Source organism: Phyllostomus hastatus, unplaced genomic scaffold (genome assembly GCF_019186645.2).
Source record: "Phyllostomus hastatus isolate PE091 unplaced genomic scaffold, TTU_PhHast_1.1 phas_contig_40, whole genome shotgun sequence".
NCBI lineage: Eukaryota > Metazoa > Chordata > Mammalia > Chiroptera > Phyllostomidae > Phyllostomus > Phyllostomus hastatus.
Window position 1 is genome coordinate 90,401,898 of NW_025333872.1, and position 26,707 is coordinate 90,428,604.

General features: G+C 43.9%; 1 protein-coding gene across 10 annotated transcripts in view; it reads right to left on the minus strand.

The window, feature by feature from the left end:
* The window catches only part of SYNE1 (spectrin repeat containing nuclear envelope protein 1), a 410,287-nt gene extending 395,267 nt beyond the window's left edge, over positions 1 to 15,020 (minus strand). For 9 of the 10 annotated variants that reach the window (XM_045842725.1, XM_045842724.1, XM_045842726.1 and 6 more), the window contains exons 1-2: positions 14,861 to 15,020; positions 5,914 to 6,202 (exon numbers count right to left, since the gene is read on the minus strand). In XM_045842725.1, the coding sequence (XP_045698681.1) occupies positions 5,914 to 5,980 (67 nt within the window). In that variant the 5' untranslated portion in view covers positions 5,981 to 6,202; positions 14,861 to 15,020. Of the gene's footprint in view, positions 1 to 5,913; positions 6,203 to 14,332; positions 14,493 to 14,860 lie in introns of those variants that run through there. The other variant, XM_045842722.1, reaches the window with a different exon arrangement.
* Positions 15,021 to 26,707: the final 11,687 nt, after the last annotated feature.

Sequence of the window (26,707 nt, forward strand, 5' to 3'; positions counted from 1 at the left end):
GAGAAAACTTTCGTTGATGAGGTTTTGGAGACGGGACTTCAGTTGAGTCTTGAAGATAAGTTGAGTTTTAGCAGCAGTCAGTCGAGCTCATTCCTGAAAGTGCTGCAGGAGGGGCCAGAAGAGTCAGGGCACCTTGAGGGCATTGCAAATACTGTCATGGTGCAGAGAGCTAGGGTTTGGCATGGGAGCGAGAGGAGACAAATGCTAGACAATGGAGATGGAGTTGGAATAGGGAAGCCAAGCTAAGAAGCTGGAACTTTAATAAGGGGGTCATAAGTCAAGGAAGGCTTTCACCATGGAAGAAACAAAATTAAAGTGCATGTTAAAAGTAAGGAATTTAGAGGCAACATGGAGGGAGGTTTCCTACACATTTTATTTATAAGACTTTGACTCTCTTACTTTTCGAGGCCTGCCACACTCTATGTCAAGTTTAACAAAGTTCACCCAACATCCTATTAAACATGTTTACTCATATGTAATTTTTCAATTGACTTGATTTACATTCGACTAGTTGACATCATTTTAGTATTTGTAAATCTTTGTGAATTTAGATTTCTGTTTGAGAGTCAACATTTTTGCAGACCATTGAAGATCCTAAAGGCCTCAGGTGCTCTCTCTACAACCTACGATGAATAAAATGACAGCAAACAGAAAGGCTCGGAGGCCAGGGCATTAGGCAAATGTAAACGCTTTAGCACATTGAAAAGCAATACGAACATGTAATAGTCCTTCACGATTCAAAGCATTACAGCTGCAAAAACAACAGTCTTTGGAAAGGTTAACATCGTCACCCTTCGGTCTAGATGTGTGTCCTTTAAAGTAATTTTATGGCCAAAAAGTAATTCTGATTATAAAAATTCAGGTAGAAAACTCATCAAAGAGGGCAAACAAAGTAGGATCTCATGTAACCGGTTTCTTCCTTTGCTATTACCTGTCTCTACTAATTTCATCTTCAACTCATTAATTTAGGGACTGTGATTGACGCATGTATTCAACAAACATTTACTTTACGACAATGTTCTAAAATATAGAGAAACAATTGCTGTTTTGTGCTGAAAATTGTGTTCTATTTAAATGTGAGATACAATCGTACAACATTCACTGTAGAAGATTAAACCGGATGGAGAATTTCAGCCTGAATACAATAAATGCATTTTTGTCACTGTTTTGTGGCTTAATAAGAAAGCGTAATCTCTCAAAGCTCTTTAAGAATATAAAAGCACTATAAAGCACTATAGAATCTTCACAAAATGGCAAACTACAAAGAGCCTTCAACTCTTGTCACTATCTTCAAGAAATGTATAATCTGAAGACTTTAGACATTTATTTTTTAGATGCAACTATAAACTAAAATGACTCCACAAGTCACTTGTTAAAAGGGATGCCCTTAGCCTTCAAGAGCAGAAAATGTATATATTAATTGTGTGCATTTAAAATTTTAATACACCTGTATTATGCTGTTGCCCTGTATTGGCCTTTTAGGTTATGTTTAAATTGATAAAAGTTATGCAAACACTCATTATTCTTAAGATCAAATGAAACCCTGCACTGCAGTGTGTCTGCTCATCCATAATTCAGGATCCCGCCTGAAACACTGTGTTCGGACAAGCACAAATATTGGCAACGGTGAAATACTGAATGGCTACAATGGCAGCTAAATTATGTAGCAATCTGTGTGTACGCTTTCATTTTCTAGCACTAGAAATAAAAATTAAAAGCAGAGAAACAGCCAACAATTATGGTTGTGAACTAAATAAGCAAGAGAGTAAAGCCAAGTTGCCATTATTCAAAGCTACATGCATTTTAAAAAATTTTTTTTAAAATGTTTAATGAATTTTACATTTAATTTATTTTTATTTTTTAAATTGAATTTATTGGGGTGACCTTGGTTAATAAGATTATATAGGTTTCAGGTGTACCACTCTGCAACACATCATCTGTATACTGTAGTGTGTGTTCACAAGCCAGGTCAAGTCTCCTTTCCTCACCTGCTTCATCCTCTCCTACCTCCTCCCACGCCCCTTCCCTCTGGTCATCCCCACATGGCTGTCTGCCTATGAGGGTACAAAGAAAAAAAACTACGTGTTTTTGTTAGTGATACATGGATCTGATGTGACAATAACACCCCAGAGAGGAGAAAAGCATTTGTTACCCAGATTATCCAGGCAAAGATAAGGGGATTCTAGAACGTTCTTATGAATTTGAACTTTGAAAATAGCAACTTTGCCCTGGCTGGCGTAGCTCAGTGGATTGAGTGCGGGCTGTGAACCAAAGTGTCGCAGGTTCGATTCCCAGTCAGGGCACATGCCTGGGTTGCAGGCCATGACCCCCAGCAACCGCACACTGATGTTTCTCTCTCTCTCTCTTTCTCCCTCCCTTCCCTCTCTAAAAATAAATAAATAAAATCTTAAAAAAAAAGAAAAGAAAATAGCAACTCTGGTTCTATTTAAGTTAATAGAAGATTATTTTTCCTCAAAGAAATTCCCTCATAGCCCTGGCTGGCATAGCTCAGTGGATTGAGCTCGGGCTGGGAACCAAAGTGTCCCAGGTTCGATTCCCAGCCAGGGTACATTCCTGGGTTGCAGGCCATAACCCCCAGCAACCGCACATTGATGTTTCTCTCCCTCTCTCCCTCCCTCCCTCTCTCTCTCTCTCTCTCTCTCTCTCTCTCTCTCCCCCCCTCCCTCCCTTCCCCCTCTAAAAATAAGTAAATAAAATCTTAAAAAAAAAAAAAAGAAAGAAATTCCCTCATATGTCTTAATTATCTGGGTAGTGATGCCAGTCCTCCATTTATAAAGGACACGGCCACTGGTCTGGAAGTTCCAGCAGGCAAGCAGGGTTACTAAATACCCTTGACTGACGCCAGGTCTCGCCTGCCCGGGGAGGCTCTTGCTTGGGCCCGAAGCATCCGTGAGCTGCACAATGACAACTGAGAACAGGAGGAGACATGCACCTCGCCAGCTGAACCAGCAGAATTAACCCGGCAGATCAATATGCTAGCAGACAGATCTGCCAGATTCCCTTCTCTTCCAGCCAGTTCGTTTTGTTTCCACTGATGCAGGCAAGGTGAGTGAGCCTGTACAGACCTTACATTTTATAGCCATCATACGAATATGTGCTGTATGTATGTGTATGTATATATACATATATACATGTGTACAATGAAGTCATTGATGCTTACAGCTAATAATAACTATCCGGTGCTCAGGAATGTTATCTCTTTCTAAATTGTAAGGTTTATTGTTCTAAATTTGTCAGGTACCTTTATGACATGTTATAACATTTTCTTTGACTAGAAAGGAAAAAAGTAATACAGTAAGTATAGTCACCGCACGATAAAATTACTAGTTTTATACAGCATATAATATATAAGACCATTATCATTCCCTGCCCCCCCCCCAAATCTGAAACTTGCTGCACATTTTCAGGCCTGTGCCTTCTCATCCAATTTTCTTCCATGGATATTGAAGCAGCTCACCATGCCACAGTGTTTACAGTCTCCAAAGCACCTTTTATCTATTGTCTCACTGAGCTTGACAACAATCCCGAGAGGGCTAGTCAGGAAAACAGTCCACGTTTTGCAAGTGGGGTCCCTAAACACATGGAAGTTAACTGAGACGTCCACTGTCACAGGTGTGGGATGGGGGCGGGGGATCCAATGTTTTCCCCACTTGACAGATGGCTCCAGAAAAGCCTCTTATTGCCCTGACTGGTGTAGCTCAGTGGATTGGGCATCCTCCTTCAAACCGAAAGGTCACCTGTTCGATTCCGGGTCAGGGCACATGCCGGGTTGTGGACCAGGTCCCCAGATGGGGGCGTGCAAGAGGCAACCAATCAATGTTTCTCTCACACATCGATGTTTCACTCCCTCTCTTTCTCCCTCCTTTCCCCTCTTTTGAAAAATAAATAAAATCTTTTTAAAAAGCCACCTATAGATCCACCACAAAAAATATAAAATAAAACACTAAGCATCAGTATTCTCCTCTCACACCTGACCATCACCTTAAAAGAATTGTCATTCAAACCAAAATAGGAATAAAGTGGCTGGAAAATTAGAATCTGCCTCTGAATTAAGTTTTTTTTTCAAATTTACTCTTTATTATTTCCCTTTATTGTGAATCTCACCCAGAGAATTTTCCCATTGAATAGACTCAAAGGAAAATCTGCTTTATTACCTAATTATCTCCTCCACAGTGTGTAAGGGATCTGTAGGTTTCCTTTCCCTTTTTTCAAAGATGGGATCACTGAGGCACAAAGTGCACTAAATGGTCCAGTAACTTTCACCCAAACAGCCAAGACAGACAAAGAGAAATGAGCCCCAAGTTCAGCGTGCCAGCGCCCCAAGTAAAGATGTACGACTGAAACCGGAGATGCATGGCAGCGGGCAGGCACTCCCGGTCAGAGCTTTCTCCTGCTTACCGAGGAGGTCTGTGACTGCACATTCAACAGAGGCCTGTTCTTTCATCCAGCCAGGCTCCTCCTGGCATTTCAAGTGGGATGTTACGACAATAAACGTGAAGCAAGGATGACTCGCACTAAAGCTTCAAAAATCTGCGCAGTCACATGGCTGCAGGAACTTCTAGTTGGTGGTTTCTGGTTGGCTGGAGGCACTCCCACTTTCTCGCATCTCCTGATTTCCTAAAGCTGGGAGCACGTTCTGGGCCACGATACCCAGATTTAAGCATTTGGCCTGTATTTGAAATGACGCGTGCTTAACGAAAATGAACGCTGTGCGCATGGAGTCCGCTGCAAGCGGGAAACGTGGGGGTAATGACAGTTTAATATGATGGCTGTGGTGCAAAACCACATTGGTCACTTGCTGCAGATTCTAGAAAACCTGAAGGCCAAGCTGTAACATTATGTTTAAGCTCTCTGGACAAAGACTAGAGCAAATCCTTGCTCACGTTGGTATTTTTACATCCTAAAAATATACACTTGAAGTGTAGGAGACATAGCATGGGGATTGTGACAGAGAAGCAATATTTTTACATCTAGAGAAGAGGGTTATTTTTATGGTTCAAGGGATATGCATGTTTAAAGCAAATTCACAATTAGGAATTATTTATGAGCTGCCAGAACACTTCACTGTTAATTATCTTCCAAAAAACAGCCTGTGTTTAAAGACAGAACTCTGATAAAGAAGGGATGCAGTCCACAGGCCACCACTAACCACTGATCCATCACGTCACTCCACTCCTTGGGCCTCTTTGCCTCCTGTTGCTTAAAGACTTTGTTATATTTCTGGCCCTGGCTGGCGTAGCTCAGTGGACTGAGCACGGGCTGCAGACCAAAGTGTCGCAGGTTCGATTCCCAGCCAGGGTACATGCCTGGGTTGCAGGCCATAACCCCCAGCAACCGCACATTGATGTTTCTCTCTCTCTCTCTCTCTCTCTCTCTCTCTCTCTCTCTCTCTTCCTCCCTTCCCTCTCTAAAAATAAATAAATAAAATCTTAAAAAAAAAGACTTTGTTATATTTCTAAGGGCTTTCTTGGTGGGGTAAGTAAGCTACTGGTTTACTTATTTGACAATAACATATTATTTGTTGACAATTAACCTTATCAGGGCACTGTCACAGTGCTGTATTGTCATTTGTTATTGAAGAATAGTTTGCCATAACTCTGAATTCCCACTGGACACTAAATAACCATGAAGGTCACACTAATACAGACACAAAAAACAGACAAACAAAATAAGAACTTCGTCTTTTTTCTACATAAAGAAGACAGAATCTGAAAATAGCATTGACTCGTTTGAAACCACTGGGGTAAACAACATTTTGCTATTCCTTGGTATTGTTTTATAACATTGAATAAAAACACAAGGAAATTGAAGAGATTCTGAGATACGCGGGTACACAAAATGCATTGAAAACAACCACCACCACCAAAACTAACGGGCGTTCCTGCCCCTTACCTTGCAGCCTTTGCATCACGTTGGCAATGTCCCGAGGAGCCCGAGAGGCCGTCCTGGAGGCAGCCATGGCCCCTGCTGCAGCATGAAACCAACAGCAGGGACTCTTTGCTCAAGGCAGTGCAGGGCCCTGCCACTCTAGGGAACGCACTTGAACTTCATTTGATCTCTGCGGTCCTAAAGCAATCCCAGGCACTTGCAGCAGTCAGCGAGGAGACAGCACCTCCAGAGATTAAACCGCTTCTTTCTCTTCTTTTGTTTTAAGACTATCCTCTTACGGAAACTCGGGAACCTGAAAAACAAATCGAAAATGTACAATATAAAAAAAATCCTCATAGGTCACCATAGGGCTAAAATAAGAACTATTTCTATTCACTTTGAACAGATGATTCACTACCAAGTGAAATGACTAATGTGATAATACTTATTATAAACTATCAAGTACTAGGCATATACTAGGAATTTTTATGATAGCTGATGAAAACTAATACATGCATACACAAGACATATCCAATAAAATCAGGAGCTAAAAGGAGAAATGTTCACTTTTATTTCATGTTTTCTTGTTAAACTATATTTTTCCCATTGATCTGTGAAAGTGAAAGTACTGGAAACACCGAGTTCTCTGTCTCAGTGCTCACGGTTCTCCTGCCTAGGCTGTGGCAGCCTGCTTTTCACAATGTATTTTGCCATTTTTTCTGTACACTTACCAGGAATGAAATAAAATCTTAGCTCCTAACAACAATTTGATGAATTAACACAGAGAAATGTAGAAGTATTGCATTCTAAAATTTTGAGTTTCAAATATTCTAAATTTAGAAGTCAAAAATAGGTTTGATTTAGTGTTCTTTCTCTCCATGTAGAAAGATTTTAAAGCAAGTTGTAAGGCTGCATCAGGGGTGGGTTAAGCAGACAAGACAATTTTCTTCTAACTTCTTCCTGACTTCTCTGCTTTAGTTGACTCTAATTCATAATTCTTCACTGGGGGAGGGGAAGGAGAGGTAGGAGAGCAACTGCTGAAACCTTGGCATTGAGACATGCACTTGGAATAAGAATTTTCTAACCTTAGCGTTAACTGAAGAGAAGATCTTGCCCCAAATCGACTAATGAGTCACAGAAAGAAGAGGAGAGTGCCAGATACACCCAGAGGAAGGAACTTAACCACAGGGCCAGACTAAGGGGGGCCATGTGAGAGTGACACCCTATTACAGGTCCCACTCATGTCTGCATCAGGATGACCAGGGTGAAGGAAAGGAAGGCAGCTGGGGTGGGGGAGGATGATAAAAGCAAAACTGAAAAGAAAACACAGCACATGTATGTGTGATGGTCCACCTCCCAAAAGGAAAAAAGAAAGTAAGAGGAGTCTGTGAGTGCTATCAAAAATTATATCATAACCGGATTGCATGCAAACAGTATTAACTATGAAAGGTTGGTTCCGTAGTAATGTGTAATTACAATGGACTTTAAGATGTCATTATTAATATTAGTATATGATGGTTTCCAGTTAGAATGCACAAATGCAAAGCTGACAGTATTATCGTTTTTACCAAGGATTACCATTTTGAAAAGGATGCAAAACGCTGCACACTGCTACTGCCCCATATGAGAAAGTATCACAAAGGTGCACTGGAGCAAGAAATGTGTCGTGGTCACTTAGCAAGCTAGGGGACAGGGCTGAGGGTAAGAAATAGCGTTAATTGGTGAAAAGGCAGAGCCACACTTCTCTTGGCTCCTTGAAAGGATAACTACTAGATGTATTTAGAACCAATACTTGGCAGCTTCTGGGATGGAGGGTGCTTCTCAGGGGGTAGCTCTCCAAGAGATTTTCCGAGAAATGACTGCTCATGGCTGGCCCGTCGTGCATCCAGGCCTCCAGACCTGCTGCAGTTGTGTGCCCATTAGCAGCCTTCAGCTCCCAGGGAAAACGATTCCACCTGCCCACATACGAAAGCTGCCTTAATTTGAAAACTAATAGACAGTGAGAAGTGCCTGAGAAATCTTAAAAGTGGCTCTCTAAGGTGTCATACAGTTAGGTTCTCCAAATGCAATCCTGTAACTTTCTGAAGTCTACCTCTCTATTTACATACATACAAAGCAGGGGTGAAGAAAGAAATTCATTTTAATTTGGATATCCCACACCAACCCAGGCTCAGGTCTGGCGTTCACGGAGGGTTAAGACATGGCCACCGCCATCAGTCAAGACCCATGGAATTAAAAGTGATTTTTTTCAGTCATGGCCTTATAGATCCCCAGGTTTCTACCCTCTTCCAGTTCACATTCATGTTACACAATAGATGAATACTGAAATATGTATCTCTTCTTCCCTCCGTGTTTTGAAACCACATTGAGCTCAGAATGTCTCTGCCGTGTCCAACCTCAGCTTCTGCATCCAGTCGCACAGCTACAGTATAAATAACACACTTTGAGTGTCAGAGTTCAGTGATGGGGGTACGAAGATGGGTAGGACACATCATCTCCTTCTTTGAGGAGCTTAGAACATAGTCAGAGATATAACAGAAAAGATAATATATTGATACCATGGATATGTGCAAATATACCCATGAGGGGTTCAAGAAATGGGCACTGAGCCAATCTGGAAGTTCTGAAAAGTATCCTGGGAGGGAGCTAACCCCTGAACTGAGTCTTGGTAAATAAGCTAGAGTTATTAAAAGGTGGAAAATATGCAACATGGGTTGCAGGCAGAATGAGTGGCTGGAGGAAAGGCATGGGCACGAGAAACAGCGCGATTCTGTGTGAAACCAGCGAGCACAGACAGTGACGCGCTCCTCCACCAGGTGCCATTCCGGAGCCGGGTGTGGAGACGCAGCCGTGGCCCTTTGTGCCCTGCTCAGAAGTCGATCCTAACTCTCAAGGAGGCGGCAGGAAGCGACTGATGGATTTTGAGCTGGAAGTGACCAGGTATGGCTTGGATTATTGCAGCTATAGTGTTAAAGGGGATATTTGAGGAAGACAAGGCTGGAAGACACACAGGAAGCTCACGTCGAAGGGTATCTCAGAGTCCAAGTGGGAGACGACGAGAGACTAAGATAGTACAGTAAGCAGATGGTAAAATCACCCCTCAAAAACGTAGGAGGCAAAGTGTGCAGGACTTGGTGATTGCTCAGGGACGGGAGACGGGGAGTGAGAGGTGGGGCTGAGGGTATTTCAGAAGATTCACGGGACCGTGACTTGAGAGTCTGTGGGCCATGGTGCCGTCAGCTGAGCTCAGCAATACAAGGACTTGCATGTATTTTACTTTCCAATATTTTTACTTCAAACCTTCATATCCTGGCTTATCAATTCTTCATTGCACCTTCGCATCCCCCCTCTGCACGGCACTCTCACCTGAAGAAATGGGAAGGATCTCTGCGTACCCAGCCCAGGACTCACACCCTGCTTGAAACCTCCTTCAGCAGAGCACCACCCGTTCGCCACTCTTCTCCCCCAGCTCCTCCAACACTCCCACCCTATACTATTATACGCATGATTTGTCTTGTATTTGTCACCATGATCAGTCTCCTCTCACTCTAAGACCATCGTTAGCCTCATCTCACTCAAACTAGACCGTGAACATTTTGCAGGTACAGAGATCACAAGTCTTGTGGCTCGGACGTCCCACCGATTGACACCAAGTATATCCCCGAGCACATCTTAGTCCTCGATACATTTTTGTTTTACCAAATCAAGTTCACAATACTTTACCTCTATAAGACAGCCCTCAGCAAACCCCTTCTTCCCCACTGCAAAACAAGTTGATGCAATATCCTTCCTATTTTAGAAACAAGATAAAATATTTTGTACGTATGCACACATTTCCTCTTTTGAGAAATTATGATACTCTTGCGTTACACTGATACTTTAACTTAAGATGGCCTATGATTTGATTCAAAAAAGTTGAATTAAGCCCTTGCTGGTGTAGCTCAGTGGATTGAACTCGGGCTGCGAACCAAAGCGTCGCAGGTTCGATTCCCAGTCAGGGTACATGCCTGGGTTGCAGGCCACAACCCCCAGCAACCATACATTGATGTTTCTCTCTATCTCTCTCCTTTTCCTCTCTAAAAATAAATAAATTAAATCTTTAAAAAAGTTGAATTAATAAAATGAAGATAATAAAAGGAGCCTGGAAATTATAATCTGCGAGTTTTCGGTTTGACTTTGTTCCAACTAGCTGGGTGATTGGGAGCTGGTCCTGTGGTCAGAGGACCTCAACAACTGCCCGTCATGGGGAGCGTGGTGCCATGAACACACTCACTGAGGACTAAAAGACAGGCTGAGTCCACACTCTGTCTCTTATTGTCCATGTGACCTTAAGAAAAGTGAACTTTTCTGAGTGCTTGTTTCTTCATCTGTAAAAGGAAGTAATTTTATGCTAGTAAGTTTAATTTTATCCTGCATAAATTAAGGTAGAAACACTCTATGTATAATGTTCTTAGCAGATTATCTGGCATGCGGTGAGTTTCAGCCAATAACTGGCCCCCGTTTTCCTTCCCCTGCCCTCGGTTTCTCTACCGCAATTTGACAGTAGCCTAAGGTGAAGACATGCTCTCAAGTGTGCTTTTCAGTTCCAAAACCAGCGGCAGCACAAGTGACAGCTAAGACAACTACTGGTACAAGGTCCTGAGATCTTAAAGTTTACTCCTTGAGCTGACTGACTGACTGATTCCCTAGCAGTGGTGGTGGGTGTGACCTATGGGCCCAGAAATCAGAGGAAGGTTCGGCACTGTCAAGATGCTCCCTAGTCCCAGGGTAATCAAAAGAGTTTTAATAGGTGCGGGACATTTTAATAGCTCATTTTGATAGGTGAGGGGTAGGGGAAGGTGAAGGGAGCTGGGTGCTGGGATGGAAAAGGGAAATTAAGTGGACATTGCTGGGTTTGGTACCCATGAGCAGTCTCGGCACCATTTCCAAATTTTTCCAGCAGAAAGGAACTGAGAGTACCATGTAGCTAAGCACATCCACCATATCTAACAGAGAGGTAAGGTTCTTGTATTTATTATTTCATAGAGCAAAAATGTACTGAGAAACTATTTGACAATGGCACTAAGTAAATAGCAGTGAACAAGACAGATAAGCCCCTCTCAGAGCTTACGTACCACAGGAGGAGAGGATAAATCAACATTACAACAAAGTAGAGTGAGTGGTATAATGGAGAAACACAGGGTTCTGTGGAAACAAGCTGAATGCTCAATCAATAACCATTTGCTGTATTTATTGGGCAGGATGCAGAGGGATTTTAAACCACCTGCTATGTGGGACTCTCCCGTCTAAACAGCGTACTCTTCTTAACACCTGCTACCTGTGGGGAGCACAGCCGCAAGTCACCCCCCAAAGCGACCTTTCTGGGCTGAGCAAGCATAGTGGACAACTGGCTACTAAAGCAATCTCTCACTTGTGCTCCCAAAAAGGATTACACGAAAAAAAAACTCTAGAAGAAACACGACTAGGTCACAAGAATACATCTTAAAGCAATGCAACTAAATTTTTAGGCAACTAAATTTTTAGGCATGCCACAGCAGAAACTTCCAAACCCTGCCACAACCAAAGATGATATGGCTCATTTCCAACAGCAAAAGATGAACTGACACCATCAAGCATAGACGGATTCTCAGCACTTTGCTGGAGTATATGTGAAGTCTGGATATTTCTTAATCAGCTGGCTAAGAATGTTCAAGAATAGCACTGCTATTAACATCTACTATTAAACAAAAATAAAAAAAGCTAATGAATACATTTCAACCTCCTTCTATGTAAGTTCTTTGCTGGAATGAGTTTCGTAAGTGTCTAATTTTAAGTTTAATTATTGTTTTTCTCTATTCGCCCTTTAGTGATGGTACTAATTAATAAAAAAAAAACTAAGATGACTAAATGGTCTAAAGATGGAAGATGGATAAACGGAAGAAGAGGGACACCCTGGAGTTATTATAAATATAGTACTAATGTATGTGTGGGGGTATCCGTGAGTAGTGCTGGTAATTATTCACTGGTATGAAATATTCAGGGAAACCTAAGAATTGGGCCTTACCCTGGAAGAGCAAAAACACAAACCAGTCATCAAAAGACAAAGTACAGAACTCACTGCCCTAAAAGATACCGTGTCATAATTCCACTTCGGTTTTGTGAGCTTGGAGTGTTAATCGTGCCCAGAGACATCAGCTGCCTTTCTACCAGACCCTGCTGGAGTCCATACCACGCTCCTTGCCAAGCACTGGCTCTCGTCGGGTTAGCCCACAAAGAAGGACCCACGAGCACACTGTAGAGGAAGAGAAACTCAGATTTCCTCACAGGGGAACCCAGGGTCCTGTGCCTGTCACCTTCAGGCCACAGGGTGTGGCTGTAGCGTCTAGAGTGGGAGCCACCCAAGAAAATGCTACCAACCTTGCCCCATCGTGAGCTGCGTACATCCTGTTACAGTTACACCTCCTCTCATTTCCAAGAAGCTGTTGCATAATTATCAGAGAGCAGGCCCTAGGGTAGCACATTACACGTGCCATTCAAGCAATTCTCAAAAATTGTTCAATGGCAAACTACCTTTCTCCTACCCCTACTCCTTTGCAGGAGAGAATCAAATGAGAACTCTTGATATGGGGACAATGATGACAGAAATAAACCAGTGTGAAGAATCTTTAGTTAAGAAAGATCATCAGCCATAAAAAAGAAAAAAAAATTACCCTTTGCAACAGCATGGATGGATCTGGAGAACATTATGCTAAGCGAAATAAGCCAGTCACAGAAAGGCAAATACCATATGATTTCACTCATATGTGGAATCTAATGAACAAACTGAACTAACAAGCAAAATAGAGACAGACTCATGCATAGAGAGCAGGATGGCAGCTAAGGAGGGAGGGGTAGAGGGTAGAGGGATGGAGCAAAAAGGAAAAAGGACTCATGGGCATGGACAACACTGTGGTGATTGCAGGGGGTGGGCAAGGGGGATATAAGGGGACCGAATGATAGTGGGGGAAAAATACAATAAAATAAATTCATTAATTTAAAAACAGAAAGATAGACTATAATACAAAAGCTGAACAAATATTTTCAAAGGCCAGCAATAGTATCCGAGTCAGCCAAGATGTGCCTTTATCTTCTGCGTGAACCATATTAAGTTAGCCTTGGTCTGGCACATTTTATTCTAAATTCGCCACAAAGTAATGAACAGATTCAAAGAATGAACAGATCCAAACACACACACACACACACACACACACACACACACACTAGATGTGGGCTATTACACTGTTCTGGTGATGTCAGGAACTTTTTATCTGCACTATTAACCTTTTTCATGATGGGGAACAGCAAGCCTCTCAAAGAACCAGCCTCATGACTCATGGTGAAATCAGCATTTTATGCACATGAGGGTCATATTAATAACCTGTGTCTGATTGAGAATTGCTACACTTTCTCTTGGATAGGTCTGGCTTCTGTATACAAATGTTTCCTTTAGGAAGGTGGCTCACATAGGCAAACACAGGCAGCAATAAAAACAATAATTCATGTTGAACATTCTTAACCTTCAAAGGAAAACTGCAGCTACATCCACGTTTTCCCCTCGGAACTGGGAAGCTAAGAAGTGAACATTCCAGGATGCTGAGGCCGGTGTCACGGCTGATGCTTCTCGCCGGGCTGGACCTGCCTGCCTCTACATATGGAAGAGGGCCTGAGCTGGCGGCATCCACGGTGTCATCGAAGCAGCGCAGGGAACCCGAGTTCCAAAGGTCTCTCTTTGCTTTGCTGCGGATGGCGGCTTTATTCTGCACTATTTCCCTGCCCCCTTGCCTCGCACCTGCCGCCCTGGGAAACACCATTTCACAGAACTCCTCCGGCAGCAATGCAAAATCTCTGTCTGGAGAGGAGATGAAAGTTATCTGGCCCTCTAGCGTAGGCTCTCCCTGGAAGCATTTGCTAGGTGGCAGCTGAGTCAAGTCTGAAGCCCCGGCCTCGGCTCAGGCTTCCAGCCCCGGGCTGTGCGACCCATTCCCCCTCCCCCAGCCCTTCCTAAAATAGTCGGGGGTGGAGGAAGGGAGGCTCCTAGAATGCGTTCCACGCCCTACATCTCCCGTCCGATAGTAGCAACAGTGCCGACCATCACAATAAGAGCGTGGCTGCCTTTTGCTTCTTCATCATTGGAGCCCAAAGATGTGCCACGAGCGGAAATGACAAGTGGGGGGGGGTATTAATAGGGACAACTACGTACAAGATGCCAGGAGCACGCTCCTCACCTCCTGTCTCCTCATCCAAGAGTGTCTGTCACACGTACACACATCACTGCCACCATCACCCCCTCCTTCCCGTCAAGCACGCACAACCCGAGCGTGCAAGTACAAACTTGCTTGCAATTTTGTCTGCAATTTCTTCGGCTTGCACCCACATTCTCATTCCCTTTACTCCTTTCCCCTACCTCCGCCCCCTTGCCTTTTACCTTCTCTCTCCCCGGGGGCTGCTTCAGGTTCCAGGCAGCGCCGCGAGCGAACGGCCAGCCGCGGTCTCCGCAGCCCCGGGCGCGGTTGCAGGGCTGCGGGAAGCCGGGCCACCCGGGTTACGGTTACGGAGTGCAACGCGCCGGGCCGGCTCCGGATCCGCAGCCGCGCTCCCCCGGGCTCGCTCGCACACACTCGCTCACTCTGCGCCCAGCTGCTCCGCGCGACTCTACCCTCCCTCTCCAATCGGGTCCTCCTTCCGGATGCACCCTGGGGTTTTAGGCCTCCCCCTCCACCCCCTGCGCACCGCCCCCCCCCCCCCCACCAGACACACACACTAGTGCTCCTTTCTGAGGGGAAGGTTGGGTGGTGGGTTCAGCCCTCAGGTCAGCCCCCGCACTATCCTGAGCCGCCACACCCCTCCCGGCCCGAAGCCCCACTCCCGGCGCCCGGCGCCAGGCGCCAGGTTGCGCTGGTCCCTGGATGAGCAGAGGAGGGAGCCTGGAAGCTGTCTGGCAGGCCCGCCTTACCTCCTGGAGATGCACGGCCTCCGGCGTTTCTCCGCAGCTGCAAAGCCAGTGCTGCAACCCACCCTCTGGGTGAGCTTTTCCGCGGGGTTCACCTCCCAGGAGTTGAGGAGGAAGGAAATGGCCCCAGCAAGAAGATGCGCTGCAACCGGCTGCTAACTTTTGGCCTGGGTTTCCACTGCGCCGTTGACCTTTTGGAGCAGAACCTATCTTGAAAGGCTGGGGAAGTGCCCCGATGGTCCCAGGAAGGAAGTGATGCAGTTCAGTAAGAACATTCCACCGGCCCCTTAGTCTACAACGACGTTCAAAGAGATAATAACAGCTGACCTTTGGACTGTCAACGCAGCAGCAAATATAATTTGGGGGAGACCAGCCAGACTTTACAGGGGTTTTGTTATTGCCGTTTGTAAAGCTTAGCTCTCTCGAGAAGGAACTTCACATCTTAATCATATTTATGCCCGATTATTCATGAAGAGGATGCTGAAGAATTGCCTGCACTTTTTTCACATGCACCATCTCAGTCTGTTTGAGTCTTCTATCGCAAGTCCTCATGGTGGAGGAGAGATCCCGGTGTTGCCTAGTAGCATGGGGAGAATTATTTTGTTGTGGTTTTATGGTTTCCAAGCAAAGTCAAACACAGTCTCTCTTGACCGACAACGAAGTCCAAGTCCAACAGGACTGTGACAAGTAAAATAATTGAAACTATGTCGCAATCATCCTCAGCATAATAATTACGCCCTCGGATTCTCAATCTGAACAAAACAGTTTTCTATCCTCCAAATTTGCTGAATGGAAGGGCTGGCTTACGGAGCAAACGTTTCTCTGTCCCTCACTCGCTGCTGACAACACATCACTATTTGGCTTTGCATTCCCTTCCAATTCTCTTCCTGCTGGGTGCCATCAAAATAATAATAGTCAAGGGCCGTATAAGGATGTTTTGGTCAACAATAGGCTGCGTATACGCGGTGGTCCCATAAGGTGACTGTGGAGCTGAAAAGTTCCTACCACCTAGGAACATGACAGCTGTGCCAGTGTCTTGGTGCAACACCAGGTTGTCACGTGTTGGTGGCGATGCTGCTGTAAACAAACCTACTGCCCCACCGGTCCTATAAGTAGCACATACGACCAGGTACAGTATATAATACTTGATCATGCTAATCAGTGACTATGTCACTGGTTTAGTATTTACTGTACTATACTGTTTTGCGAGTCTTTCTGAAATACTTCTATCATTATTTTAGTATACTCTCTCTACCTACAAAAACAAAGTTTGCCATAAAACAGTGTGTCATGTTATGCTGGCAGCAGCCTCAGGTATCTCAAGCTTACCACTTCTTCTGATTGCATCATTTTCTCTTGTCCTTGACTTAACCTTGGTTTGTTTTGTACAGTAACACGCAATACAAGCCAGTAGCCTGGGAGCAACAGGCCCTACCGTACAGCCCAGGTGTGCAGTAGTTTTGACCATCTAGGTTTGTGTACATTTCCTCTGTATAGTTCACACAATAACAAAGTCACCTAGCACATTTCTCAGAACATGTCTCCATAGTTAAGCATCATGACTGCATCTGAAATGAATCTAGTAGAGTAATCCGATGTGTTATCTTTCATTTATAAGCCAAAGAATCCATCTCTAATTGCAAGACTTGTTAGACCTTCAAGTTAGGCCTGGAGAGGGCAGTGTTTGGGATCAGTCTCAATGCATATTTTGCCTCTGCCTCTGCCTAAGCTGACTCTCACTACAGATACCCAGAGCTCCTTGTGGAGACAACCTAGTCATTCCAGATAGCACCCTCTGCCTGGGTAGCCACCAGACTGGGATCCAAACTTCTAGACCTACCACTCAGGAGAAAAGGATTGGACTCACTTCTACTTAATCATTATGGATAACCAATTCACCCTGAAGGCTTCTGAGGATAGTGTAAGAAGCTGTACTTTATGTGTTAAGCAATCGCTTCCTTAAGTTGACTTACCTGAGAAGTGAGGCACTTAAGCTGTAAACCTCAAGCATTGCTCCCACCACCTGAAACTCCTTAACTAGACCTCGCTGCTGTTCTTCCAGGCTCGGGCAGGGAGGGACCTAGGGCGGTCTGGCTGGCATTGGCCACCTGATGAACTGGACTTCCACTCTCAGCAAACGTTACCCTCTCCAGGAAGACCAAGCGCATTATAGACTTTTTTTTTAAAGGCTTGTCTTTTTCATACACTCCAGGCAAGTGTGCTGCACCTTCCTTTATTCAACAACTGTTGTTTGAAAACGTAGCATACACCAAATGTCATCCGCCGCCTTGGGACTACAGGGGTAAGCAAAATCCTGACCTGTTTCCTGCCTTCATAGAGCTTTCAGTACGATCAGGTAGATAGACATGCATCAAAGAACCACACAGACAATTATAAAACCTCAACCTGCAAGAAGAGGCGAATGCTGTCATGAGACCTCTCAAAGAAGGGAATTCATTTAATTTGGAGATTAGAAAGACTTTGCTAAGGAAGTGACACTTGAACTGTGATCTTCAGAAAGCATGGCATTCACTAAGTGAAAGAGGGGTAGGGTTGGCATCTGGAAGAGCATTCCAGACAGAGGGAACAGCCTAGGCAAAGGTTCTGTGGAAGAAAAGTGCGTGATGCGTTTGAGGAACTGAGGAAGACTGCAGAAGGAGGCTACAGAAAAGCAAGCAAGGGAGGGGGCAAGAGCCGTCAGGGAACCACAGACTCCTGGAGGCCCAGCATGGAGTGAGGGGCAGCCTGTGCTGGCCTTAAAACCTGGCCCGGAGAGTTGGGTCTTTACATGGAGTCATTTCAGTGTTTTCGGTAGGTGGTGCAACATGGGAAGATTTATGTTTTGAAATTTTCCCTTGGACTATAATGCAGATGACAGATTAGAAATGGGGCCAAAATGGGTAAAGGTAGACCTGTTAGGAGGCTGCTACAGCAATTCTTTAGAAAGATCACAGCATTTATTATTAGAGTGAGGGTGCCGGGAAGTGGCTGGATTTGGAAGATAGGGAACAGACAAAACGCACAGGACGTAAGGCCGTGTGAGGCGAAGGGAAGTCAGGATGAGGACAGCGGTTCAAGTCTGGGGCTTTCCAGCCAGAAAAGCCCAGGCTGACGTCTCAGCTCCATCATTAATTATCTGTGTGATTTTGAACTAGTAATTTAACCTCTCTCAAATCCAGATATTATAAACCTCTAACTCGGGATTATAACAATATATCTCACTAATATATCTCACTCATGGTGAGGGACTAAACAAGCTAATGCTTCAAAAGCACCTTGTTCCGGTGCCTGGTATGTGCTCAATAAATGCAACAGAACTAATCTCATTGTCATAGTTAGGGTTATTTTTACTATTATTTTGATGTTTCTGACGCTGACAAATAAAGGGAAACAATCCCCACTTTGCAACAGGCTGAGGGAGCTAGGAAATCAGTTCCTGAGAGCAGCAAAATCTAATCCTAGAGCCATCAGAGGCCGGGAGACGGCAGCCAGGGCAGCAGCCTGGTTGACACCTCCACCCAAGCCCGAGGCCTGACCTCCTCATCTCTCTTCTCTTTCCCCTCTCCAATTTATAAGAATCCTATTCTCAAACATCATGGCAGCCCTCTGCACTCATAGGAAGTGCAAAAGAACAGCCAAAAATTGCAGTCATTTCAGTTCAGCTTTATCCCAATGCCTGCATCATGGTCTTCTATTGTATTTGTAAAATCAGAGTCATGGTACCTATACAAAATCAGCAAGTAATTATGTATATTTCTATCATCTATCGTGCATGTGATCGTGTTACTACTATGGCAAAATTCTCCCATCTTGTTGGTTGATCAAAAAGATCAGCCCCAGGGTCTTACCAGAGGTGCATGTTCGTGGCGTGAGCTCATGGGCAGCCCCACAGGGGTCTCTTCTTCCCCCTTCCTCCTCTAGTCTCTCCAAAGCAATCTTCTCTGAACACTGCAGGGAAACTCTAAACAGAAGGGCCCTCTTACTTTTTAAAATAGTGGGACTTTGTTTCAGTCCAGGTCTTCATGTCATTAGTAATGGTCTGTCTGGGTTTTAAGTGACCGGCCGTGTCTTACAATTTGCTCACTGGGAGGAAGGACAGATGGGAGGAGGGGCTTACTTCTTTCCGCAAGGAAGTCTCAGGAGAATTTTGGGTTTAGAGTACTAAGATTCACCCAAATCTCCTGAAATGTCTTCTTGCCAGTTCTCAGGGCCCACTCTTGTGAATAAAGTCCTTAACTTACACATAAGAGGCCTGGCAACGCTTTGGCATCATCCTGGCATCATAAACTTGCAAACTTTAGCAACAGACCTTAGGAAATGTGGCTGCAAGCGGGAGGGTCCTGGAGGCTGTCTGGGTCTCTGAGCGTGGCTCGATTCAAGACCGTCAAGTTCATGAGCTTGTCACATTCTTCCTTTGTGGCCTCCTCTGCAATGCAGTCAGAAGTAGCCTACATACCCCACAGTCTTTTCCATTCTCTTTTCTGTTCCACGGCCATAGCCAACTTGCTCTCCCAAATTCTTCTCTTCAATAGACCCTACATTTCAGGCAGCTGTAGGTGTTCATTTAAGCAACTGTTAGCCACTATATGTTTTCTTAGAATTGTATTTTAAGTTGAAATGAAGTTATCACTGCATGCAAAACCAACCAAGTCATCTAACCACAATCGATAGGAGAGTCCCATTTTGGAAGGTCTGGGACCACTCTTATCAGGCAATATTCTGACACTCAAGATTCATTAAAGAAAAATCAAAACACGTCAAGGATTTGATATAAGGGTTACATGTTCAAAAGCTGTCGGTAAACTGGAGAAGTGATCATTAGTGGGGCTGCCTTTAGCTTTCAAGCACAATCACTGCGGATATAATCCAGGACTCTGCAACTTGCTGCTGCCACCCAGAGGTGAAGATACCGCAGCAAATGGCCCGCAGTGCCCCGGCGCCCCTGCTCTGAAGTCCTGGTGATGATGGCCCTTTGCCATCAGCCAGCCATGGCAGATCTCCCCTTTGCCTTTCAGGCCTCATGTGAGAGCTCTGGCCAAATGCAAACCGACCCATATCTCCCAGGAAAGGGAGCCTGGGAAATGCCCTCCCCAAACTTCCAGCCCCTGGAGACAGGAGAGAGTCGTGAACAAGTTGTGAATGAATGAAGGCTGTTTGCCAACGAATAACACTCAATACAAAAACAGACTTAGGGTGAGGAGAGCAGTGCAAACATTTAATATTTTAATGAAAACCCACAGACTTTCCCATTGTAAACAAGTCTTTGGGGTCTATTTTACCACTCATATTAATATTGTTTTAGAATTTTACAAGTTAACACTTTAAGGCTATTTTTGAAAAGAACACAAAACATTTAGCATTACAGATAAAGTTTAAGATGATGTTATGAAGCTCCTCGTGTCATCTTCCTGTCACTTCCCCCCATGGTTCCTTCAGAAGCTGCTCTTCTTAGACCACCATGGTCCATCCCCTGTTTCAGCCACCCACCCCCATCACCATACCTTGGCCCTCATGATCAATCATGACCGTTATCTGGTAACGATGATCTCAGGTGTTAACACCCCGCTCTCTGACCATCTTCTCCCTGGTTTATGCCCCATTCTCTCTAGTGTTCCAACTTCAACAATCCCTCTACTGCATAGGACACTGCATCCACCCACTGGCAGGGCCACCACCAGCCCTTACGATGCCTTTGAATTAGAGGCAGAACTGCCCTTCATTTTTAGAAACTTATAATAAACCATTTATTTTGATAAAACAGGATGTTTAAGTGCCCTCTGCCAAAATTATTATACAAATACACAAATCATACATTTTAAAAATGAATGGTGCCCACTTAGAAGCGGTGCCCTTATCTACACTAGCCATTTTTGTCACTGTTTTTGCCCATCACCCTGTTTATATTTATTCCTCTTAAACTGGTTAAAAATCCATGTTTTCACTCTGGCTGCTGTGGCTCAGTGGTTGAGCACTGGCCTGTGAATCAAGGGGTCACTAGTATGATTCCCAGTCTAGGGCAAAAGCCTGGGTTGCGAGACAGGTCCCCAGTAGGGGGCATGCGAGAGGCAACCACACATGGATGTTTCTCTCCCTCTCTTTCTGCCTTCCTTCCCCTCTCTAAAAAGTAAATAAATAAAATCTTTTTTAAAGTCCTTGTTTAATCATTATAATCACCTCGTGGTACTTACCCCCAACCACCCTTTCAGTTTGTCATACGCACTTGGCCAAATCATATAATTTGTTAAATTCAACTCCACCTACTTTGTGCTTGCACTCATGTGGCTGAACACAGCTGGAGAAACACTCAGAGACGCTATCTCGTCTTTACTTTCAAGACCACTCAATCAAATGCCCCCAAATACTCTGTTTCTCTAGTCAATACACTCTCCCACTTTCCTAAACAAATGCCATGCTTTTTCTGCTTTCATCAAACTTCCAACACCTTTCCCCACATTGAAATTTTCAACTGCTATCCCTTTCTCCTATCTCCCTTGAACATTTTTAGTAATCAAAAGAGAACTGCCATAAGCTCCCACCACCACTGTCAGCCCCCTCTCTGCAAAATGTAGTCAATGAATCTGGTTGAAAGATCAATGGGAGTTCTATGTAATCATCTTGAAACGTTTCTCTAGGTTAAAAAGTATGTCTCTAAAATCTGTTGCTCATTAGCTCCACCGATACCTTCCTGCACCACCGCCTCTTGACTTCAGGCTGTGCTTTACAGAATAGCAGGTAAATCGTATTACAGCATAAATCAGATGTTGTCGTGCTTCTGCTCGGAACCTCCAACAGACAGCCTTCCATCTTCTTCAAAGACTGAAGTTCTTTTGTGATTGGTCCCTTCATTTGACCCTACCTCCCTGTTAGCTCTCTAGCCACAACCATGATGCTTCCCTTCCTCACGGCAGGGCAGCCCCGGGGATTCCTTGAGGACCAAACTGGTTACTAAGCAAGCTCCTGCTTCCGGGTCTTTTCACGTTAATATTCTTTCTGTCAAGAAATTCAATTCTAAAAATTATTCACAGGACTAACTCCCAAACTTTTTTCCAGGTCTTTTATCAAATGTCACCTTCTCAGCGAAGTCTATATTATATGTTCTACATAAAACTTTAAAATACCCTCCACTTGACCTCAAAGTGTCTATCCTCTTCACTTTATTTTTTTTCTCCAGCACTTAGCAACAATATTGTATATATTTTTCCTTACTTTTTCAGTTTATTTTCTGTCTACCTGGAGAATCTAAGCTCCATGAGGGCAGATCATTTTTCTGTTTGTTGACTCTTACATTCTCAGCATTTAAAATAGACATGTAAATGGTACTCAGTAACTAGTTTTTGAATAAAGTAGCAATCTTACTATAACACATGAAATTCTACAGGTCCTCATTCATACTGTTATGTTGTTATCCTGACCTCCAGGGTGTCTGGATCCCCAGTAGGCTGTCAACACAGGATAATCCCATGTTTCATGATGTCAAGTGGTAGAATGAGATGTTTTTCTTTCTCTTTAGCTGTTACTTCCATCTCCTCATCTTGATTTACATTTTTGTAACTACTTCAGAGCACTTTTACCAATGCAGTTTTGGCTCCGTGTGTATATATAATTTTACGTCTGCGATGGCTCCTGGTAAGTAGCTATCTCAGAAGCCCCCTGACAAAGTCACTTCTGAGATTGTGTGTTCTTTTCACATTTCCCTGGGGTTTCTGCCATAGTCAGGACACACTGGAGTGTTTTCTTTGCTCTTCATCATCTATTCATACCACACAGCCTTTCTCTATCCTTATTTTTTCTGTTTTTCAAAGGATCATAGTCTTTTCTAGATGCTTTAAAAATCAATTGCATTGACTTCCACCACTCCTCCAGCTTGTGTAAAATGACTCCCCTAAATACCCTTTTGAACTGAGCTTTTATTTGCAAGATAACAGTGCCAGTAATGACATCACATTGTAAATGAGTTTGCAATAGGAAGAGATCATGTGGACTAAAGACCTTCTTAATTGGATTCCTACAAAGAGTGTTCCAGAATGGCTGAATGAGCTCACTGGTACACACAGTTGCATTGGCCACTTGGAAATACTTCAAGGGGCCTCTCAGAAAGGAAAAGAGATCCTTATTTGTGCATTCCTTCTTCCTGGTTAATTTCACTCCCCATACCCAGTTCCAGCTGGAAAATTTGTGAGAAATCATCAGAATGAAGTTTCGGTGTGAACATGTGTTAGTTCAGACTCATTATCATGCAAGCAGCAGAAAAGCCAGCTGAAATTGGCAAGAACAATAAAGAAGATTTATTTTCTTATGAAAGTCTGAAAGGCTAGATTTCAGGATTAACCCAAAGTTTCCACCAAGAATTTGGTTTCTTTCTTTTCCTCTCTGTTCTGCTACCCACATGTTGGCTTCCCCTCATGGCTGTAGAATAGTTACTAGCAAAATGTGAGCTACATATTTTGGGGTCACTCACTGAGAAAGAAAAAACTTGCACCTAAAAGTTTCGGGCACAAGTCCTAAAATGTACCCAAATCGGTCTAGCTTAGGTTATGTGCCAATACCTTCCACTCAACCAATCACTGTGGCCAAAGGAATAAAATGTTCTCATTGGCTTTAGCCAATGAGCACCTATCCTGAGTATTAAACCTGACACAATATTTTCCCACAGCAAATGGTCAATGAAAGCCAAGTGTAGATATCTGTATTTGTCAGAGTCCAAAAAAGAAATAGAGGTCACACACACTAGATTAGGATAATTTGAGGTAAGGTGTATTTGCTTGGTTTTGTTTTATTCAAAGGACCACATTGCACAGGTGTGGATGAGGTGCAGTAGAACCCTAAGGTGCAGCACAGGAAGTTGGGAAAGGGGAGGGAGAGGCTCCTGAACCCCAGAAGAGGACTTGGTTGAAAGGTTGATGGGAGTTCTGTGTAATACGCCTGTGGGGAAGAGTGCATTGGAAGGAATAAGTGACTTATTAGGAACACAAGTAACTTCAGAGGGGATTGGGAGAGAGCTAGGGAAATTAATGGTGTTGTAGTCTTGTGTTCTCCCATCTCCACTGGGGACCCCCATTGTCCAAACCAAACCAGCAACCTGAGGATGCAGGAGCCCTATTGATATGACCATGCTGGTCAGCCTTCCAGGGCTGAGTGGAGATGGCAGAGAGCTGGAAGGAGGAATGCACTGTATTCTGCACAGAATCTAAATCCAAATTTCAGTGCCATGAGAAGGTGGGAGGGGATAATGAATCCTGGGAAGGGAGCCAGCCAGTGTTTCCTAGAGACCAGAAGGATTTTTCTTACTAATCTTGCTAAGAACTCATAAGATACCTAGGGCAGTACCTTATATTCCAAAAAGCAGACAAGCCTCTTAAAAATACTTACAATATCGCATATACAACACCTGTCCAGAAAGTATCCAGCAATGTGCTATGAAAAATAGAGACATTTATTGAAAAATATACAAGATACAAGAAACATTGTACATAGGACAATGATGCCTCAGTCCCCTTCAAAGTGGGCACTTTGAAACTTCACACTGTTCTCCCAATTGCCATCAGCTGTATTTGTATCCATTGTATTTTCGTCAATCTCATCAACAGCCTGAAATCTCTTCCCTTTCAAAGGTGATTTTAGATTTGGGAAAAGGCAGAAGTCACAGGGCCCCAAATCTGGGCTGCAGGGAAGCTGAGTCATCTGGGTGATGTGATGTTTTGCTAAAAAACTCTGCACAAGATGTGATGCATGAGCAGGCGCATTGTTGTGATGAAGCTGCCAATCACCAGTTGCCCATAGCTATGACTTTCTGAGCCATTTGAATAGTTTCTGTGGAGGAATGTTCAAGCCTAATGCAAATTCTGATGCATAATCATTGCTCTACTTAGTCATTTTTAATGTGTCAGCCACACAGTACACATGCTCAGTCAACAGGTTCTTCCGCCCCCACTGACTAGTACAGTGAAGTTGTTATTGTTCACACATGCGCATTCCAGTCCACTCTCCCTGCCTGTCAGGTTACACTGGTGTTGTGCAAGCCATTCTTGTTACATTAACAATGGTTGGACTTTTTCTGGACACACTGTATATATATGTATATGTATGTGTGTGTGTGTGTGTGTATATATATATATATATATATACAGACTGTGTATATATATTATATATACACATATATAAAATATATACACACAAACATATACTGTATTGAATAATGATAGCTGTTTTTACTCTGGGTGATATGAAAACCCACTGGAGAGTCCCAAGCACAAGAATGACATGATTTAATCTGTATTTTCAAAAACCTCTGGCTACTGTGTTGATAGAAGCCTGGCTTATCAAAGGCAGAAGCAGGAAAACCAATGAGGAGGCCACTGCAGTATCACAGGTGAGAGATAATGTGGGTGAACTGGACCATGGTGGTGACAAGTGGCTGGTGAGAAGTGATTGGATTCTGAATGTATTTTGAGGTGTGACATTATAAGATTTATCAACAGAGTGGATGTGGTACATGGGAGATACAAAAGTCATTAGGGCCTTAATACCAGCAATATTTCCAAAGGGTTCCATGAAACTGTTTGAGTTCTAACAGGTCTGAAACGGGAAGAGGGCCACTCTCATGGGGCACCTGACAAGTAAAATCCTGGGAATTCTTCAGACCGAGGTCCTGCTACTCCTGACTGACTCTGGGGTCGGAGTTAAAAAGCACATTCCCAGAGAGAGAAGCAGTCCGTGAAAGGCATGGAAGTAGAAATTACTCGGCCTGTGCTGAAATGGTGAGAGGTCCTATTTTTTTCAAACGTGGGAATGGTAAAAGGCAAATACAGGAAGAATGGCTTCAAAGACCAGGGTGAGAAACCTCTGTGGGAAGTCTTTAATTGTTTCTGAGGAAGGAGAGTAATAGTCAGTGATGCATTTTGAAAAGCTCCATCCACCTTCACCGTGAGAGTACATTAGCACTTGGGATGCCATGATGAAATACCATGGACTAAGTGGCGTAAACAATGAAAATGTATTAGTTCTGGAGTCTGGAAGTCTAAGATCAAGGTTGGTTTCTATGGAGGCCTCTTTCCTTGGCCTGCAGACAACCACCTTCTCACTGTGTCCTCACACGCATACTCCCGCACCCCTGGGGTCTCCTCTTCTTATAAGGACACCAACCATTATGGTGGACTAGGGTCCCACCCTTATAACCTCATTTAACCTTAATTATCTCTTTAAAGGTTTCACCTCCAAGTATAGCTGCATTGTGTATGGCTTCAACATATGAATTTTGGGGAGACACAATTCAGTTCCATAAGAGAGGGGTATAAAATCCGAGGCAAGAATATCACTGTAACTTTCCCAGGGATGTTAAACTCATTTTCACTGAGCGCCACATCAGCCTCACAGTTACCTTGAAAGGGCCAAAATAATTTTTAGGAATGTATAAATGTAATTACTCTTCAACTGTTAAAGAGTTGAAATTACATTCGGCCCTTTGAAGGCAACCGCCAGGTTGATGTGGCCCCCCGTGAAAATGAGTTTGACACCCCTATTCTAGGTGGAAGGAAATTGGAATCTGAACTAAGCTGATCATGGTGGAAAGAGAAAGATTATGGATATAAAAGACATTTTATGCCTTGGCCAGTGTGGCTTAGTGGGTTGAGGACCAGCCTATGAACCAAAAGTTAGCAGGCTTGATTCCTGGTGGGGGCACATGTCTGGGTTACGGGCTAGGTCCCCCACTGAGGGTGCTTGAGAGGCAGCCGATTGATGTTTCCTTCCCTTTCTCTCTCCCTTCTCCTCTCCCCCCCCCCAAAAAAAAGGCATTTCATAAAAGCTACAATGACTGAGCAATTGATTGAATATCGAGATCAAGAGAGGAAT